The sequence below is a fragment of the Callorhinus ursinus genome, unplaced genomic scaffold, assembly GCF_003265705.2.
Source record: "Callorhinus ursinus isolate GAN/ISIS: 27379988/994484 unplaced genomic scaffold, GSC_fseal_2.0 scaffold39, whole genome shotgun sequence".
NCBI classification, from domain to species: domain Eukaryota; kingdom Metazoa; phylum Chordata; class Mammalia; order Carnivora; family Otariidae; genus Callorhinus; species Callorhinus ursinus.
This window is the reverse complement of record NW_027397101.1, coordinates 21404015-21423695: the sequence shown is the minus strand read 5'-3', so window position 1 is coordinate 21423695 and position 19681 is coordinate 21404015. Positions and strand designations below refer to the sequence as shown.

The 19681-nt window shown below is 42.0% G+C and overlaps 1 protein-coding gene across 3 annotated transcripts in view; it reads left to right on the top strand.

Annotated features, from left to right (window-relative positions):
* Positions 1 to 16806, top strand: part of SLC24A2 (solute carrier family 24 member 2) — a 241164-nt gene extending 224358 nt beyond the window's left edge. For all 3 annotated transcript variants that reach the window (XM_073880864.1, XM_073880865.1, XM_073880863.1), the window contains 2 exons: positions 2520 to 2686; positions 7638 to 16806. In XM_073880864.1, the coding sequence (XP_073736965.1) occupies positions 2520 to 2686; positions 7638 to 7887 (417 nt within the window). In that variant the 3' untranslated portion in view covers positions 7888 to 16806. The remainder of the gene's footprint in view (positions 1 to 2519; positions 2687 to 7637) is intronic.
* The last annotated feature ends 2875 nt before the right edge of the window (positions 16807 to 19681 follow it).

The following is a 19681-nucleotide window of genomic DNA, read 5'->3' as shown; positions in this document are numbered from 1 at the left end:
AGTGTTTCTAGGAGCCACACAGATTCATCAGGAGTTGGATGTACGATAAAAAGTCTTCATTATCCTGGTGATCTCCCACATCAGAGACTGACACCTATTCACTAGCTTCGGTCTCTGCTGCCAGAACCCAGTGGCTGCAGTCTGATAAGCTGGAGAGAGAAAGGAGTAGGGTCTGAGTTAGCATAGCTGATATTTATTGAATATTTATACCTGACACTGTGCTATTTGCTCTGTCTCATCATCACATATAATCATCACAACAGCTTTGAGGGTGGATATTATTATCCCCGTTCTACAAATGAGGAACACTGAGGCTCGGGGATGTTAGCTTCCACATCCTGGGAACAGCAGGGGCAGATTGGCACCCAGGTCTCCCTGTATCCAAGCCGTCCCTCTTAGCCACACCACCAAACCACCCTTCTTCAATTTTTGCTTTTTTTCTGTCTAAAGAGCCATTCGAACTCTAAATATAAGTGTTGTTTTAAAGTAGTCACTGCTGTAGAACTCCCTCGAAGAATCAGCCTATTTATTGGGGATGACAGTCACTCAGTCAGCATCTTCAGAGTCTCTGAAAATGTTTCATTACAAATCTTACCCAAAAAAATAGGTCATCAAGGAGATTCTACTCAAATAGGGCACTCCTGCACAGCACCCTTATTTAAGTTTTTCTAGGAGAATCAGTGGAAAACATGCTAGTAAAATCACCTAAGTATGTGGATTGACTGATTTATTCAGCAAATAGGTATTGAGAGTCTACTAAACACTGGGCTATATTCTGTGTATTAGGGAGACCATAGTGATCAGAGCAGTGATTCTGCTCACATGGACTTCCTTTCTTTTTTTTTTTCTTTTAAGATTTCATTTATTTGAGAGACGAGAGAGAGTAAGCAAGAGAGCAGGAGAGGGGATGGGCAGAGGGGGGAGGGAGAGGGAGAAGCAGACTCTTCACGGAGCAGGGAGCCCAACACGGGGCTGGATCCCAGGACCCCGGGATCATGACCTGAGCCGAAGGCAGACGCTTAACCGACTGAGCCGAGCCACCCACCACACTCCCCCATAGACTTCCCTTCTGATGGGGAAGAGTGAATCTTTGCTCCATGAGGACAGGGTAAACTAGTCTAGCTAGCCAGGCTCTAGAGTGGACCTGACCATCAAAACAAAAATAGCTCCCAGCTATGATTTTAAGTTAGTGTAAACCAAGCTATCACTTATAAATCACGAAAGGTATTTAAAAACGAGTTTATTGGGGCACCTGGGTGGCTCAGTCTGTTGAGCAGCTGCCTTCGGCTCAGGTCATGATCCCGGGGTCCTGGGATCGAGCCCCACGTTCGGCTCCCTGCTCCGCGGGGAGCCTGCTTCTCCCTGTCCCTCCACCTGCCACTCTGCCTGCTTGTGCTCTCTCTCTCTCTGTCCAATAAATAAATCAGATATTTAAAAAAATAAATAAATAAAAACGAGTTTATTCTGTTCCCTAAAAACCCTTATTCTTACATGCTACTCTGGCCCTTTGAGGTTTTTTTTCAAAAATGATGAATGTCATCGAGTAGGCTGTTGAAAACTAAATTGAAATCATTATCTTAAAAGTTTTCAGAACTGCAGTTTGCCAGCTCCAGAAAATACACAAAGCTTTTAAAAGTCCCAAGAAGACTCTTAGAAAAGTTGCTCAAGAGAATGGAGAAGCCTCCATCCGAGGCTAGACCAACTGTCCAAAATAGATTTCATCAGGGTGAAAAGGCAAAGAGCAAAATAAAACATAATAACCATGCCCCATTGCTTTTCACTAATGTTGTACTATTTGCAAAGGATTTTTCCACAAATGATCTTCTTAGTCCTCCCAGCCACCTTGTAAAGTAGGTATTATCATCCCCACTATAAGGATAAGAAAGCAAGGATCAAAGACAGTACACGATTGGTTAACTTAACAATAGGTCAAGTTCTTAATAAATGCCAGAGCCAGGCCTTGGACTTGTGGTTCCCTAATTGCTGGTTTCTCCACAGCCGCCTTGCTGACTTACAGTCATGTATTACCAAACCCCAAAACACCCCAAATCAAGTTTCCAATGGAAACAGTAGTCTAAAAGTGTTTAAGAGTGGGTTACAGACACTAGGAGATGTCAAAGAAAAAATGGGAACACTCGGTGTCCGTCCTTAACGTTCAATTGTTAATCCAAAGGCAAATCTGTGACAGGATTTGGCACCATTGTCAGGCACTGGCCCCTGGAGCCAATGGCCAGTTGGCTTTTAGAACTCCCTTGCTCAGTCTTAACAGACATCACACAGAGACTGCATTCAGTCCCCCTAGAGCTCTTTCCTGAAATTATCTGTTTAATCCTCATGTGAACATTCCTGATCTCTCCCTCTCCCTGCCCTTCCCACTTAGGCATGCGCTCTTGCTTTCTCTCTCTCTCAAATAAATAAACAAATCTTTTTTCAAAGAAAAGGAGTTACATGGAAATGTTTGTGGGTTTGTTGGGTTTGTGACTTCAGAAACTCTTATGTGTCCCTGTCATTCCTTTTAGGTTGGAGAGACAATTGGCATTAGTGAAGAGATTATGGGTCTGACCATCTTGGCTGCTGGGACCTCCATCCCTGATCTTATCACCAGTGTCATAGTGGCCCGGAAAGGGCTCGGGGACATGGCTGTGTCCAGCTCCGTTGGAAGCAACATTTTTGACATCACCGTAGGGTGAGTAGAGATAGTTCTGTGAAGGTGCACACACCAGCTCTATCACTGTCTTTGAGTTCTGAGAGTCTGTGGAGACATGACCGGGATCTCTGAGCCCAAAATTAACCGATACCAATAGAAAGTAAACACTGGGAGTGCCATTCAAGCTCACTGACTCCATTTTTCATTTTCAGAGAACGTAATGAAAAATAAGCTACCCCTAGGTAGGCAGAAACACACACCTGCATACGCAGTGGCTATTGTAGGAAATACTTTAAGAATTTTGCCTATATAATGGCATTGGCCACAAGTTAAGAATATTCAGTATTCAGGTATGATGGAGATGCTGTACAGTTTTCCTGTATTTTTTTTCCATATTCTAATTCTAATTAAAGTCCCCACCAGCCTTGGGTGAGATTTTGGATCATAAAACAGATTGGAACAAACATAGACCCAGCAAAAATATCCCATCTCCTTCCTTGGAGAAGGCTAGTAGGTTTGGCATTATCATTTATGTATGCTGGTAAAGATATTCTAGGTTTTTTGAAAGTCAGAAGACAAGATCTATTCTTACAGTTAAGCAAACGGGAGTTCTCAATATGAATAATCTCTAAAGTGGATCAAACTGAGGTGGGATGCTATTATTTCTGTCATTGCATTTAACTTGTCAGAAGTAAAAGTGTCTGATAAATAACCCTGAATGAGAACCCCTGAGAAAGTAAAACATGGGATGTGATCCTATGTTCCCAGAACTGAGCTCTTGACACTTGAATTTAGAAACTCAGTAAAATGGATCGACTTTTGCATTGAACATCCTGAATATTAGTCGCTCTTATACCTTTGCATTACCTAGTGTTTTCTCATTCAGTGTCTACTTTGTGTACTATATGTACATTTTTATCCATTTAAGCCATACAATGATCCTATGACGTATGTATTATGATCCCCACTTTTCAGGTGAGGAAACAGAAGGGCACAGAGTTCACAAAACTCATAAGGGAGATAGCTAGGGTCTGCACAGAGTCTGTGTTCTCCACCACAACATTCTGCATAAAACCCTGCCCTGAGCTCCCACAGTCTTAACCATCTCTGAATTCCAAAGGTTCCCTCTCCTGCCATATTTCCTTCCTTCACAGGCCCCTCTCACTCAAGATTCCTCCCTGCTTGTCTGTCTGGAAAACTCCAACTTACCCTACCAATGTCAAATCCCAGCTTCCCTGATGCCCTTGGGCCTGACTGGGGATTCTTGCTCCTTGGTCCTCTCTGCAGATCATACTCTTGTCATGGTCATATTTATCAGTCTGCCCACTAGACTCTCAACTGCTCAAAAGCAGCTCCGCAAAGCCTTATACAATGCCTAATGCATGGTGGTGCCTTGACAAATGTTTGCAGACTGAATGAATGAATGTATGAATGACTGCCTTAAAGGGTACCTGTTTGAAAGGAAGGGTGTGTCTAGCGGAAACAGTATTTCTCAGTTGCACCGCTTACACATTTAGAGTAGTTTTTGTGGTCAATCTCCTGTAAAAAAGGAAAATAAAATGTGCTATAGTATAAAGAGAGAAAATCCTACAAGTTGGGAAAAATTATAACACCTACTTGTCATGTTTTTGAAAAATAAATATTCTAGGGAATTGCAAGATGCTTTATGTTCACTGTTCTTAAATTATATATATAGTCGCAGGTTAAATGAAAATGTAAAGAAAAATAACCCTTAACCCTACTACCCAAAAGCAACATTTAATTTTTGTGTGTTATCTTCCAAATATTTCACAAAGTTTTCTTCGTGAATATTCAGTTTTGTCCTTTTGGAGGGCTTTTATTTTTCCATTTTAAAGCCATTTATGCCTGGCACAATGTAGACATCTATTAGTTAGTAAATCAACTATTTTTCCAAGTTTCTTTTAGTTCTCATAATTAACAGTTTATCACTTCAAAATATTTCATACTGTTGCTTTTCAGTTGAGCCACAATTTGTTTTTTTACTTTTTCCAATTTTTGGCAGTTATGGGTACTTTGATGAAGACCTTTATGCAGAAAACCTCATCTTTTAATTATTTTTATTAGGATAAATTCCTTCAGGACTTACTAAAGATTATGAGCATTTTAATGGCTTTTGATGTATACTTTTCAAAAAGAGTTTATACCAATTGATGAACTTGTTAGCAATATATTGAGTACAAAAGCTATTTCATAGTCTTGCTGGCTTTTTCCTTTTGCTTATAATATTAATACATACTCATGGTAAAAGATTTAGAAAATACATATAAAGCATAAATAAAAATCAATGATAATCTGCCACCCTGTTTTAGTTCATATGGTTTATATTATTGAAATTACATTGCCATTTGTATGTTCATCCTTCATTTCAACTACAGGATTGCATCATGAGTATTTGCCTATATCATTATAAGCTTATGATTTTTAATGGCTACATAACATTATCTCGACTTAGTAGTTTGCTACTTAACCAGTTTTTTCTTATTAGAGATTAAGGTATCCCCAAGTTTTCACTACTCAAAGTAATACTGAAATGATTATTTTTCTGAATAAAGTTATATTTGCAAGTATTATGTATATATCAAATATATATTTTTATTTATTTTATTTGAGAGAGAGAGAAAGAGAGTGAGTGAGCGTGGGCAGGGGAGAGGCAGAGGAAGAGGGGGAGAGAGAGAGAGGCAATCCCAAGCAGGATCCACATACAGAGCAGAGCCGGACCTGGGGCTCGATCTCACAACCCTGAGATCATGACCCCAGCCGAAATCAAGAGTCAGACACTTATTCGGCTAAGCCACCCAGGCACCCCAACATTTCAAATATTTCTTATGTTGATCCCTGACAATAGAATTGATAGATCTAAAGGCATGAAAAAAAATGTAATTTTTCCTACAAAGGGTTTTTACCTATTTGTAGTGCCATCAAGCACAGTTTCACCAGAATTCGATGTGTGTGTGGGCACATGTACATCTAGCTTAATAGGAGTACAATGGTTTCGGTCTTTTTCTTCCTAAGAGATGGGAAGTATGGAAGAAGAGCTCCCCAGGACAAGTCCCTAGTGGAGGTTTTCATGTTTGAACCATCTCCTCTCAAGCGCTCCACCCCAACACACACACACACACACACACACACACACACACACACACACACGCTCCCTCTTTTCCTGACTTTCCATTACTGATGGCAGGATGCCAGGGCTGCCCCCTCCTGCTGAGAGCTGGAATTGCACCTTGTGCCCAGAGCTGGCCTGTGCAACCCCTCTGCTCCTGGCATGGTGGAGGAAATCAGCGCCTCCCAGCCAGGCTCTAGTGAGCAAAACAGCTGTATTGATTGTCATGAGGCAATTGCATCAATCACTTCAGCTTTGCCCAGGTTAAATATGTACCCAGATGGGGCCTGCATGTGCCAAGCCCTGGGTATTCAAAGATTCTTAACTCATGGGCTCTGCCTTCACCTGTTCCCTCCAGCAGAGGAGACCAGATGTGTAAACTCACTACCCCCTTGACCTCATTATTTCTCTCAAGCTATTTGCTTTTCCTTTGGAAAACTTTGTGCTTCAAAAAAGCACCTCTTCTTCCATTTCTCCGAGGTCAGGCCAGAACTGAATCTCCCTTAACCAAAGGCTAAGACTCTGCAGAAGCCTCATCCAGCTGGGCAGCTGGGTCCATGTTTCCCCAGCCAACGTTCCATCATTAGGCTCAATGGATAGAACTGTGTCTCACCCAGCCACTTGGAGATGGCACAGGCCACGTGGGTCACGTGTTGTCGGCCATTTTCCTCTCACTCAGAGTCCTAACTCATTCCCAGGATGCACCTGACCGTTAGCTTTTCTGATGTCTTCCAGGGTCGCCACTCTGGATAGGAAACAAAAGATGTTACCAGATTTTTTAAAAGTCAAATTCAAAGGGAGAGAACAGGTATAAAAATACATAATAAGATTTTTAAAAATCACATCACAAATGTAAGATACTGTCGTCCTCAAATTTTTCAGGAAGACCAATTTTTAGTCAAAAGGTTGTCCCATCTTTTCCAAAATAAATCTCAGACAGCTATATTGTATCATGTATCATATATTTTCACTGGCTGGTAGACTGTTAATTAAGTCATTGCTATTCCTTGTCTCCATTCCTAAAAATAATGTTGCCATTTTCACCACTGATTTCTATGCCTTTTCTCCATTTGTCTGCTCCTTCTCCTATCCTGTACAAATCTTCCAGTTCACCTTTTTAGGGTAAGAAAGAAACACTATTTCAAATCACATTCAGAAATCACATGCACAGGTCATACTAGTCTTTTGGAGTGAGAGGGTGACTCAGTCAGATAAGCCTCTGACTCTTGGTTTTGGCTCAAGTCATGATCTCAGGGTCATGGGATCAAGCCCTATGCTGGGCTCCAAGCTTGAGACTCCCTCTCCCTCTCTCTCCCACTCTGCCCCTTCCCCGACTTATGCTCCCTCTCTATCTTTCTCTAAAAATAAATAAATAGAGGCACCTGAGTGGCACAGTGGGTTAAGCATGGGACTCTTGGTTTCAGCTCAGGTCGTGATCTCAGAGTCATGAGACCAAGCCCCATGGAAGGCTCATCGCTCAATGCATAGTCTGCTTAAGACTCTCTCTCTCCCTCTCCCTCTGCCCCACCGCCCCCCCACTCGCTGTCTCTCTAAAATAAATCAAACTTCAAATAAATTTTAAAAATTAAAAATTTAAAAATAAATAAAATCACCTGCAGTGGTCACAGCTTGGATCTTACTCAACCATAGAACAAATTCTCTCTTCTCCTTAATTCAGTCGGGAAATAGATAAAGGTTTTTGAAGTTCACCTGACTTCCTTATGTGATTTCCTGGGCCGACCTCACACAAGTCCTAGTGAACCCAACCAGACACCCTCCTCAGATTATAGATTCCAAGAAGCTGAGGTTATACCATAAGCCTTCTTCAGCATGTCTGACTGCCCCCCCATCTATCCCTCACAGGCTCCCACTGCCCTGGCTCCTGTACACCATCATTCACAGGTTCCAACCAGTGGCTGTCAGCAGCAACGGCCTCTTCTGTGCCATCGTCCTCCTGTTCATCATGCTGCTCTTCGTCATTCTCTCTATTGCACTCTGCAAATGGCGGATGAACAAAGTGCTGGGCTTCATCATGTTCGGCCTCTACTTTGTGTTCCTGGTGGTCAGTGTCCTCCTAGAAGACAGGATTCTTGTGTGCCCTGTCTCCATCTAGTAGGAAAAGCCATAGCTTGAACTAACAGCATGGATGGTCCCTCCCCGCCCTGGGTTCTAGGCTCCTTGACCGCTCCAGAAGAGGCAGCTAGCACACAGCCGTGGGCATTTCCAAGTGTCCCTCCTTGGCGGATTTGAGGATGGATGGATTTACACTGGGCCCACTCATTTCACAAGCTGCTGCCAACCTTGCCTACTGAAACCACTTCATGCAAGAGACCATGCAAGAACCGTCCATTTGGGGCTTCTCTCCATTCACCACTGACAGGTACTCCTCGCTGGTCGGAGGTACATTCATTGTAATGATGCAAACAATGACAGAGGCTCTCTCTATGTATACATACAAAATATACAAATTATAAATAGATGCACATGAACACACCCCTGCCTGTTCCTGTATTATACCTCTCCTTTCATACCTATAGAGTAATACATACCTGTATACAAACACAAAGAAAAATTTTATATATATATATATATATATATATAAAATCATCACACACACACACACACACATATATATATATATAAATACAAATGCATCTTTTCAGGGATAGCTCTAGTATATTTATAGCACCTATTTGAAGAGGGGCATCAACCTTCGGTCTGAGCTTTACCTCTTAAGTGCAAGAGGTAAACTAATAGAATCATTGCTGTGACCTTCAGCCTACCTTGGACTTATTGGGATCCTGCCTGGTAAGGTGGGCATTTTAGAGAAATATGTTGCAGGAGGGAGGGCTTGGTGGAGAGGGTCTGTAGGGACCCTAAGCTGAGACCTCCAAAACATTCCCACCAGCCAAACAGTGAAGACTATCTGCCTACCCCCACTGGGGCACACTGACCAAACCCCATGGGGTTATGTGGGACAGACAGAGGTAAAACCCAGACTGGGTGGATATTGCTTTGGGGGACAGGGGAGAGGTGACCAGGGTTGGAATTTTTTGGATTTTTTTATATATTGCCCCAGCATGCAAGTAGAAAATATAACTGCAAACCAAATTAGTGCTCTTCTAGGACAACAAGACTATAGAAACTGAACCTATATTGTTCTAATGCATGTCCCATTATCATCCCAAAAAAGGGGGGCAAGTCTAGCTGTGATTGTCATTTAGGCGTATTTTGATGCTAAGGGCTCACATATAATCAAAATGCCTGCCAAGAGAGCCTGCAATATATAATAAGAAATATCATCCAGTAGAGGGGCTCAGTGGAACTTGCCACCTAATGGGAATATAAGGGCGTAGTTCTTTAAAGCATCTTCCAATGTGGTTCATAAAGGGCTTCAGTGCCTATAGAAATCATTATTCCACCAATAGAACTAAACTGATTCTGATCAATACTGCTTGGATTGAGGCAGCTTAGAGATGTTTGGAAAGGCATTTCTACACTCAGCGCACCCGGGAAGGTTTTTGAGTCCTCCGCAGGTGGTACCAGGACCAGGATTTGGTTAAAGCCTGTGCAAAATCTGTGTCTCTCCTTCCATCAGGACCCCATGTGGGACTCTTTCGAGCGTTGAGTCCACTGAAGACTTCTTCACGCTGGCCCCAAGCCAGTAACTCCAAGGTTTTGACCTCCTGATTTTGCTCCGCATTCATGTGACATTTTCATTTCATTCATTCCCCCAAATTCTGCTTGACACCTTGTATGATTTCTCAGGTCTATGTCCATAGAAAATAAAACCATGGGGGGTGGGGGGGTGGAGAAGACAAACTAAATTGATGGAAAAAAAATAGTTTTTCATTCACCCAAGTCACACTTTCCTTCCAGTCAGTTGCGAAAGTAAACAGAGGATGGCCCATTATTCTGCACCCATCTTCCATCTAAGGCAGCACACGCCACCTATGGGGAGCTATACGAGATGTCTCCAGTCTATTGTATCCCTGATGCCTCCTGTGATTGGGTTGTGGGCATGTACCTCCTAACGTGGGGAGACAGGAGGCACAACTCACAATTAAATAGAGAGGAAGGGAGACCTGACAGCCCCAGATCAAGCCCAGGGCTCCTTCCAGAAAACCCCAGCTCCGTCCACAGAGCGTGGCAGTACCAGGAAGTGCGCATCACCCGCCAGCGGAAGGCGCTTCTGAGTGGAGGCTCCCTGGGAGAGCAAGAAAGCAAGATGGCCGCCCCACAGGAGGCGGGCCTTCGAGTCTCTCCCGCTTTGCGAAGTCGGGTGGTCACTTGTGTGAGAAAAGCGCGCATCTTCATCAAGGGCAGGGTGTTGTATTGAGGCAAGAATCTGTGCTACTTCCTTAGAGGGAAAGAGAATGGGTAAGTGAACTTTTGGTCAAAACCTTGGGTCGTTTTCCCTGCGCTTTACTCAAAGGGGCGCAAACTGGGTTACTGTGTGAGTATGTGTTATTGGCTGGTCTGTTACTTGAAGGAAGGTTTGAACAGGTGACTTTAACGCAGCTGCAGATAAACTACGTGAAACCAAAAAGGATGAGGGACGCCCACTGTAGCCCCGTTCTTGTCCCAGCACTTGCTGATGCTTCCCCGCCCCCGCACTCCTTCCCAGTCGTTCCCAGCTTACTTACGGTGAGGACCCAGCCTGTACGGAGCGGCCACGGAGCATTTTACTTGCCTTAGGAGCTCCACATCACACGAAATGCTGTGCTTGTTAATGAAAAGTTGCACTTGAGGAGACAGGATTTAGGAGCCCATTCCCGCCCCTGTGAGGAGCACTGAGCATGATGTACAACAGCTGTGTTCCCTGGCTGACTGGTATGCAGGCCCCTTCCCCTGCCACTGCTGTCCTCAGGATGTGTCTGTGAGGTCATGTGTTGGGCTAGGCCAAGTCCAGAGAGCAGTGTAGAGAATGCAACAGTGGATCTTGAAAAGCATTCAAATCAGTAACAATTGTAAGAAAGAACTTTCCTGAGCAGGTCATCTCTAGCCCTTTCCCTGCATGCCTGTGTATATACATACATAAATATATCCTTATAGCAGATCTGTATGTACACCCGCTTACATCATCACCCTTTGACCTGTCACCTTCAGGATTCAAAAGCAGGGCACATCAAGTCTGTCATAATGAAGGAAAAGAAAAGTCACCCACACCACCAGCCCAAGGGAACATCTCTTCCTGACCTCATAAGGTTTGTTCTGGGCACATGTACATACAAACCTACACAGTAGGCCCCCATCCTATATACTTTCCCACACCAAGAGGGGAGTTACAGCCTATGGAAATGGCCAGCCATAGCCCCAGTGCTGACGTACAGGCAAGGAATACCAACAGAAAAGCTTAGACCACAGATATTCTTTGCTTTCTTGTAGCAGGGTGTATAAATATCAAAAATTCTAGAACCACCTTCTTGCTTCTCAATCTAAACAAACAAGCCGTGCCCAGAGGGTTCCAGTCAGCCATGGCAAACCAAGCAGGTCTTGCTTGCCGTCACCTCCCGTCGCCCTAGGCAGCCTCCGCACAGGAGAGCAACCTGGCTCAAACCAGGAATGCCCAAACAGAACCTTCTAAATTGCATCAGGAGATGCCTGTGCTGGGTCCAGCTGCCTTCTGAACCCAACTAGTCCCTGAAGCATTGAAGCTGGAGATGAGATGGATGGTACCTATGCATTCTCCCAGGACCTAAGCTGAGGCCAGCAGTGACCGATCAGGAAGCCACAGTACATGTGCACAGACCAAGGCGTAGGGCTGTTTATCAATTTGGCAGTTGTGGCAGAATATCCTAAAGCCTTGCCCAGAAGATTATAAAAAGAGGCACACACTGATTCATAGTCAGGGAAAATGCTTTGTAAGGCTTCTAACAGGTGCCACCTGACAGGGGCCATTATAATTTATTTTCTAGGAAAGACATGAATCAGGTGGTTTGGAGGCCTTTCAGCAAAACACAGCTGCCTCACTGATGAGACAGTTGATAATATTAATGTACATCCCTTCCTGGGCAGGGAGAAAGTTGGCAAACTCCCCACCAACGCTCACAGCTCTTAAACTCCTCCGTAACAGGGAGATGGGCGATGAGCCGTAAAGGGAAGCTCCCCCCGCCCCAGACCACCTTAACAGAAAGCTGACCAAGGAAATGACAACAGCTAGAGATGCTGGCCAGAGACTCAGTTGAAGAAGAGGGGATTTCTGCTCAGTGCTCGGCTGAGATTGCTGGGTTAGAATATGTGACAGGAGTCTGATGACCTATCTGAATACAAGCATTTTGGGAAACATCAGTATGCTTTCTTCCCTGCACCTGCCAACACACACACACACACATACACACACACACACACACACAAGATTATGAGGATGTTGTGCTTCCTTGCACCTGGACAGATTGTTACTCCACTGATTAAGTGGCCATATTAGAAGTGGCAGCTCTATTCCAGAAAAAATAAAGGGAAACTGTCCTCAGGGTGATTTCTGGGGAAATCAGCAGTCTCCTGAAGGCTTGATATAGAAGCTAATGCTCATTCTTGCTAAGCCAGATCTCACATAACCACGTGGCTTAATATTTTTAAAAAGACACATCTTCAACTCCTAAACCTCCCTCAGCAATATTGTCTTTAATTAGTAAGTAAGGGCTTTGCCATTAAAAGAGAATTAGTTGGGGGGAAAATGAAGCATAAGGAAAAGGAAGAAAGGAAAAATGTATTTACTTTGACAGCGATTGCCAAGAAAACAAGTGTCACACTGATATATATCCCCATGTAGTTTCAAATAATTACAAATTTCAGGCTTTTTCAACCAATTATAAGAACGTGCATAGTCCCAGATAAAAGTATCTTCCCGTCTCTAGAAGGCCTTGGGACGGAAAGGTCATATGCCCCTGCCCCACTATTTCAGCTTAGCTCGTTGCTTCTGTCTCTTTGTGTGTCTTTAATTTCACAGTCTTTAAACTATGTAACAAACCAGAAAAGCAATAAAGGACATGCGCACCACTCTATTACTTATCATTACAACATTGCAATATTTTGGTTTGGGTTTTTGGGGTTTTGTTTTTTTCACTTCAGTGGGAGCTTTGAAACTGCACAGGTTATGGCATGTGATCGCCGGGAGAATTCAAGCATCTGTAGAAAGCAGGGGTGCACTTGTGTTTGGTATGGAAGTAACGCATCTTTCCACCCAGACACCTCCCTCCAAACAATGTCTGTGCTGCCATTTTCCACGCTTTCCGCACCCCCCGGGGTGCCAGCCTTGCTCAGAACCACCTGAATTCCACAGTGGTCTTTCGTCTGACTGGTGAAAGTGTCCTTTAAAAACAGCAAGAGAGAGCTAAAAATAATAAAGTGAATCCACAAGTCAGCCAGTTTTTTTAGAGACAAAAATGACCCTGTAATTACAGCTGGAGAGACATCTCTGTTCAAATTAATGTACAAGGGAAACTGCATAGAACACTAAATTAAGCCAGAGCACTTTCACTAAATGATTGATTGACAGACTGGAAAACCTTAAAGAATTGAAAACAAAACAACAACAACAAAACAACAGATAACTACCTGTCTGGAAGAGTGCCATGGAATCTGCCTTGAGTTTGCCAAAGGTTTAATTCTGTTAAGACCGTTCATCCAACCTATCACCCTCATCAAAAGGACAGTTCTTTCGTAGGAGACGGGTCCTGGCGTAGGGGTACCTGGCAGAACCAGGTTTCATCAACTATTAACATTAACAACCAGAAGGTTAACCCAAGCCCAACAGTTGATGACTCCACCTATGTCTTTTTGGGGGGCAGAAAAGAATTGAGTCTGGACGCTCTTCACCAGGTACCCCTGACACACTTGGGAGCCGCCACTATGTGACCCTTTCTCTGTTTTCATCAAAAGTGTCTTTAGAGTTTTATTTCAGAGTCCTTTTTTCCTCACTTGATTTTTATAGTTCTTCTCTACTCACCCTTTTTAAATGCTTTCGGTTGCTCCTAGATTATAGAACCTTATGACTAATCATGACACAAGTCGGTTCTCGACAAGGCTGACTTACCGTCACAAACCTAATGCTTATTATGCACCCCTCTGTTGCTCTTACTTTTAGAAAGTCACATTTCATTGCTAATTCACATCCATCTTCTGTTCCCTGTCACTTTGCTATCTCTTCTCCAAGACACGGAGGTGAAGCTGGTGCGTTTCTCAGCCTGCCCCAGTGCATTTGGTTAGCCATTTTTCCTACTCTGAGGCCTTTTTGAGTCTCCACTTGGCCTTTTTGAGTCTCAGTCTGTTTATTTCTAATGCCATTTCCAGTTTTCAAGTCCAGGTTGGACTCAGCGCTCACTCCCCATCGAGATTCTTCCCACCAATCCCCGGTTTGCTTGCACTTGGCAAGTCCAATGAGCATTTTCTGCACCTCCTCATTAATGTGAATATTCAAAAATGCTGGGCCCCTGCCCCCAACAATTTCTGTTTCATGCAGTTGGCGATTTCTTAGGGGAAAAAAATCCCTCCTGATTGCTACTACAGTGCGAACAGAATTCACAACCCTAAGACAGTACAGTCACAGAACTACCTTCTGAGCACCAGCAGGGCCTTGATACAACAGAACTAACAGTGGAGAAAAGTATGAACACGGGATGCAGCATGAGCATGAGGCCCGGGGAGGGAGGGCAAGCTCATGAGCTTCATTTTTAAGGTCATAATTCGACACTCACAAAGAACTGTACGTGGGGGAGACACCACTGGAAATCATTCAAATGCTCTACCTGCCTTGATTTACCAAAAGGAGTTCGTTATGTTCACTCCAATAGGAAATAGGAGAAATGGTTGGATAGGAATTGCTAGGTTGAATAGGAATTGTGTGGTTGTAGATTGGGTCCTGGCCCAGGAAACCAAGCTACAGTTCACCAAAAGGATGGGAATTCTCTCCTGCATTCTCACATACTGAGCTGCATGTTCCTTTGTAATGGATCCGTAAGTAACGAAAGCCTTGGGACTGATAGTTCTTAAAACAGTCAACTCACCGAAAGAGAATACTAATGTTTTAAATCATGTCACACACACACACACACACACACACACACACACACACACAAAGGAATGAATCCCTGAATTAAATAATTTTAAGGATCAAATTACATGCATGCAGTAAGGATAGATAATTCCTTGCCATTTAATTAAATGAATCTCCAATTCTCATCAGGATAAAACTGAAGGACAATGGATGCCTTTTGGGTTTTTAATTTTTTAATATTGCACTTTATAGTACTTCACAAGAGACAATTGTCTTAATTAAAGCCATAAAATACCAATAATACATATATTCAGGGCTTCTGAATATAGTCAATCAATAAGCAGTCATGAGTCATTCCTGTTTTGTATTGTTTGTTGTAAAATGGAGTTTATCTGTTCCATTTTTTATTGCATACAATTATTGTTCTAGACAATCCTAACCTACTGATAAATTTTAGATGTGTACTTTAATAAAACTCTGAAAATGAAAGAAATTGTTCATTTCACAAAAGCATTCTTCATCTTCAAAGTAGCTTGTGACACGGTTCCTTGAAATAGCAAGTTCTGATACTATATTGCAAGTATTTCTCTTTCTAAATTATAGATTTAGTATTTTTCAGGAATCCATTTGTCATGTAAAGCAAGGTTCACCCATATGGTGAGTGAAATGGATAATGAGGCAAATACATACCTGGGAAATTTAAGGTTTGTTTGAGTTTTTATATAAATGTAGGATGGGCCTAAGAAGTTCCCTTATAAAAATGGCAAATATAGATATACAATTTGTCGATAATTTCCTATGCCGACATTATCAACCTTCCTTGGGAGGACATAGAAAATAACAGACTTCATAATGCATTCCCTTTCTGCTAAAATTCACAAATTCTGACCAGTATGGTAGACTACTTACCTATACACACAGAGGTCCCCACAACTAAAAACTTTAATATTTCACTTGATCACAACTTTCTGTGTAATTTGAGGGAAAGTTCAAAAAATGACCAAAAAGCATTTAATAGCCTAGAAATATTCACCACGACTGGGTGCCTAAATTATCAATATAGAGTAAACATGTATATTAAATTGAATGACCCTGACAATTTGATGCTTCAATGGCCATTTGCCCTAAGGGAGAGGATCTAGTCCCAGAGCCAGTGATCTTCTTGTTGGGGACTCTTTTGTGGTCTGAACAGTTTCTCCAAAAGGCAGAGACTCTCCACCCGGAAGAGGGAGCCTCTGTTGACATATAGCCCTGTTGAACCCTGCACACAAAGGCCGTATTTGCGCCCTGCATCTAGCCCAGATGTTTCTTCTGCTCGAGTCTGAGAGAGCTCCAGAAGCAAGAACTTCTATCTCCAAGCAATCCGCAGTCTCAAAGAGCCATCAAAAATGGGAGTAGCCAAAGCTACCTTCCTGGATATTTAATGCAGTTGCTGTTAGCCCTAGAGGAAAGATAAATTATATATTTGTTCTTTGCATATTGGTAAAACAGAAAATGTGGTCGACGCTGACCCCAACATAGCCATTTGCCCTAGAACACATAAACTCTTTTTTGGACAGGTTACATTAAAAATCTCAGAATGCCATTTTTGTAAAGGATCTTTTTAGGGATAGATGTCGTCTCACGCTTCCTCTGTTTGCCTCCATTTTAAAGAAGCATTTTAACCCCTAACAAGAATCCAGCTGATGCACTTCCAAATTTTTTTTGTCATTTTCAGTGTGTTTTGTTTATTACATGCAGTTTTCACTGGATGACAGATATATGGAGAGTTTGTGTCAGTTTATTCTCTGTGAATATGTCTATACATAGACCGAAAGCTATACTTATTTGTACATAGGCTGTCTGCAGTAAAATGTGTTTCTGTCACATGAACTTCACTTGATAAAGGGCGTTTGTTTCTTCACTGTGTTCCTGTTACACTTTCCACACCTTTGTGCTTCTACTACTGGTATCAACTCATAGAATATCACTTTATGTAACTAAGTCTCCTCGGTGTGAAAAATGATAGTAATAAAATTATTGACTCAAAAAAAAAAACGTTGTTTTGTTTTTGGAATAATCCTTGCCTTCAGCTAATCAGGACCCTCAGGGTCTCAAGAAATAGATATACAGTCATAAAGGTTTCATTGCAGGGATTCAAAGGAACAAAAAGGCAAGCAAGGCGTACTGTTCATTACAACTACCACTTACTGAATGCTTACTAATGTCATTTGAGCTCTTAAATGTCTGACGGAACCTCGTTGAAAGGACTATATAAACAATTAGATTTTTATTAAATATATTGAAATTATATATTTAAAAGCCTAGTGTTCCCTAAGCCTTTAAGTTCAATTTAGGAATCTTGTTATAAATCTAATATTTTATATAAAAATAAGAATTCACAATCACTGTTTTCTTTGATTATACTCAAGTAACTGAAAAGTTTAAAAGATTAAATTCTAAATAGTCAACCTCACTTATGAATTAAATTCCCTCAGGCACTTTTTAAATTTTACACAGTTAACATACCTAATTTTCTGAAATACTCCAAAAGCCTGACAGACTTACAAACCAAAAAAACAAAATCTTCCCTATACACTTTGGTAATTCTTAATTAATTTAATATATCAAATAAATATTGTAAACCAGGTTTTCTCCTACATTTAAATACTATTTACAAACAATAAAAATCTGTATCTTCAAAATGAATATCATGAGTCTAATATCAGTTATGCATTTCAAATGTTAATCTGATTATCTCATATGCCAGATTTATTTAAAGTATCTTAAAACACAGATGCACACAAAACATCCCAATGATTATAAAACTTATTCCTAAACCACACCAAAATATTAATGCTATCAATTCGATTTACTTTATTATCTCTATATTTCAATATCACCTTACTGACTAATGAGCAGATTCTAGCAGAATAAGGAAGAGATGACTGAACCTGAGTCACAATACCATTATTTATCTTTGAGAGAATGGACCCCAGAACTTGACACATGATCTTTACATACAAGATGACTCTACTGGAGCCAACAATCGTCACATAGCACTCAGACTGTGAGTCAAATTCTGTTTCATGTCTATGGAGAGCCCCTTCCTCACCAAGCCCAAGCCTCTCAGCTGGAGTTTAATTTTGCGATCCAATGAGCATCTTTACCATTACTTTTTTTTAACTCGAAATGTCTTTCAGAGTTTTGTCTCCTCATTTGAATAGGTGAATTTTGTAGCCCACCTGAGTTACAGCCAGTTTTTCTATACCTCAAGATTATATTCAACTAATCTCTTTATTGCCTGGTTGGATTCTTCATTCTGTTCATAACTTTCTTGTCTGTTCTGACCACAAATCCAAACATTAACAACTATGTGTGTGCACTAATCCTAAGTACTTTGTATACATTTCATTTAATCCTCATAACAACTCACTGAGTTGGGTACCATTTTATTCCCATTTTACAAAGAGAAATGTGAGGCCCAGAGTGGTTCAGTAACATGCCCAAGTTCACACAGTGAGTGTCAGAATATAAAACTAAGTCTGAGTCCTTCCAATACCCAAACGAGCTTTTTACCTTCTTCCATGAGGTACATAATTACCCCAAGTCCCAAGACTTAAAATTATGGACCACACAAGCCATTAGGCAGGGTGAAAACACCAAAGTCAATCAAGTGTTGGGCCTCTGTCGGCATTCCTAAACTTACACTCCTCCATAAAAAAAAATACATGCACAACAGCTGCAACTGACTGAGTTTGGTGTCTCCATCATAGGATTTCTCAACTTGGCACCATGGACATTTGGGGCTGGAAAATTATTTGTTGGTGGATGCTGTCCTATGTATTATAGGATGTTTAGCAGTAGCCCTGGCTTTTACCCATTAGGTACAAATTTCAACGAACAAAAAATAACGTCTCCAGACATTGGCAAACGTACCCCGGGGGGGATGGTGGGGGTGGGGCAAAATCACCCCTGCTTGGGAACCACTACAGTTCTGTCAAGTAGAATTCAGGCTGCAAGGTCAAAGTGGCTGCACTTCAGCCAATGTTGCCTTTTCAGCTTGCTCAAGAGCACTGCGTGCTCTCTATCTCACACACACACACACACACACACACACACACAATCTCCTATCCCCCACCTACAACAGTGCAGAAGTAAAAATTTAAGCAGGGAAAGTCCATCTGGCCTCAACTTTTAAATGGTCTCCATGTGATCAGAAACTCCTGAAGCTTGACTTTGGGACTCCTCCTTCAGCCCATTCCACATGGATGGACAGTTTACCACAGGTAATCTGGCTCTAACGGGTCTGCCTCTCCTGTATCTCCAGGTCTCTTCCTGGGCAAAGCTTGGCCATTCCCTTGAAGGAATTTCTGCAAGCCACAACCATACAATAGCAATCCCAAAATCATGCTCCGAGATGACCTCTTTAATGAACATCCATTGGCATTGTCCTCATAGCTGGGTTCCTCCCCAGAGGAAGATTTAAAGTCTGTTTCTCCATCCGCATAGCGGATGGGCTGAGGGCAAACAGTCAACTTTAAGGAAAGCTTAAAATCCGTGCTTGCTCTCATCTTCATTCCTTCCAAAATGAATCCCACTTCTCAGAGATGAGGATTTAGGAACTGCTTTATATTTAGGGAGAAGGCACACACATTTTAGCAGTGCATTCAACACAGTGATGTTTGTGGCCCCGATGGTATTTTGATCTGTGTTTGAGAATGTAAATATTTTCATCCTAATGCCATTAATGCTAATTTTACCAGTGCTGATTTCAGGCAACTTTCATTAGGTTGATTAAAATCCTTGATCAATTGTCTATAGAGAACAGTTTCTAACCATTTTTATTTTATTGAAATTTTCATAGAGACGCTGCTTTCTGTATAAGTTTTAAAATGGGAGGCACTTGGGTGGCTTAGTCAGTTAAGCATCT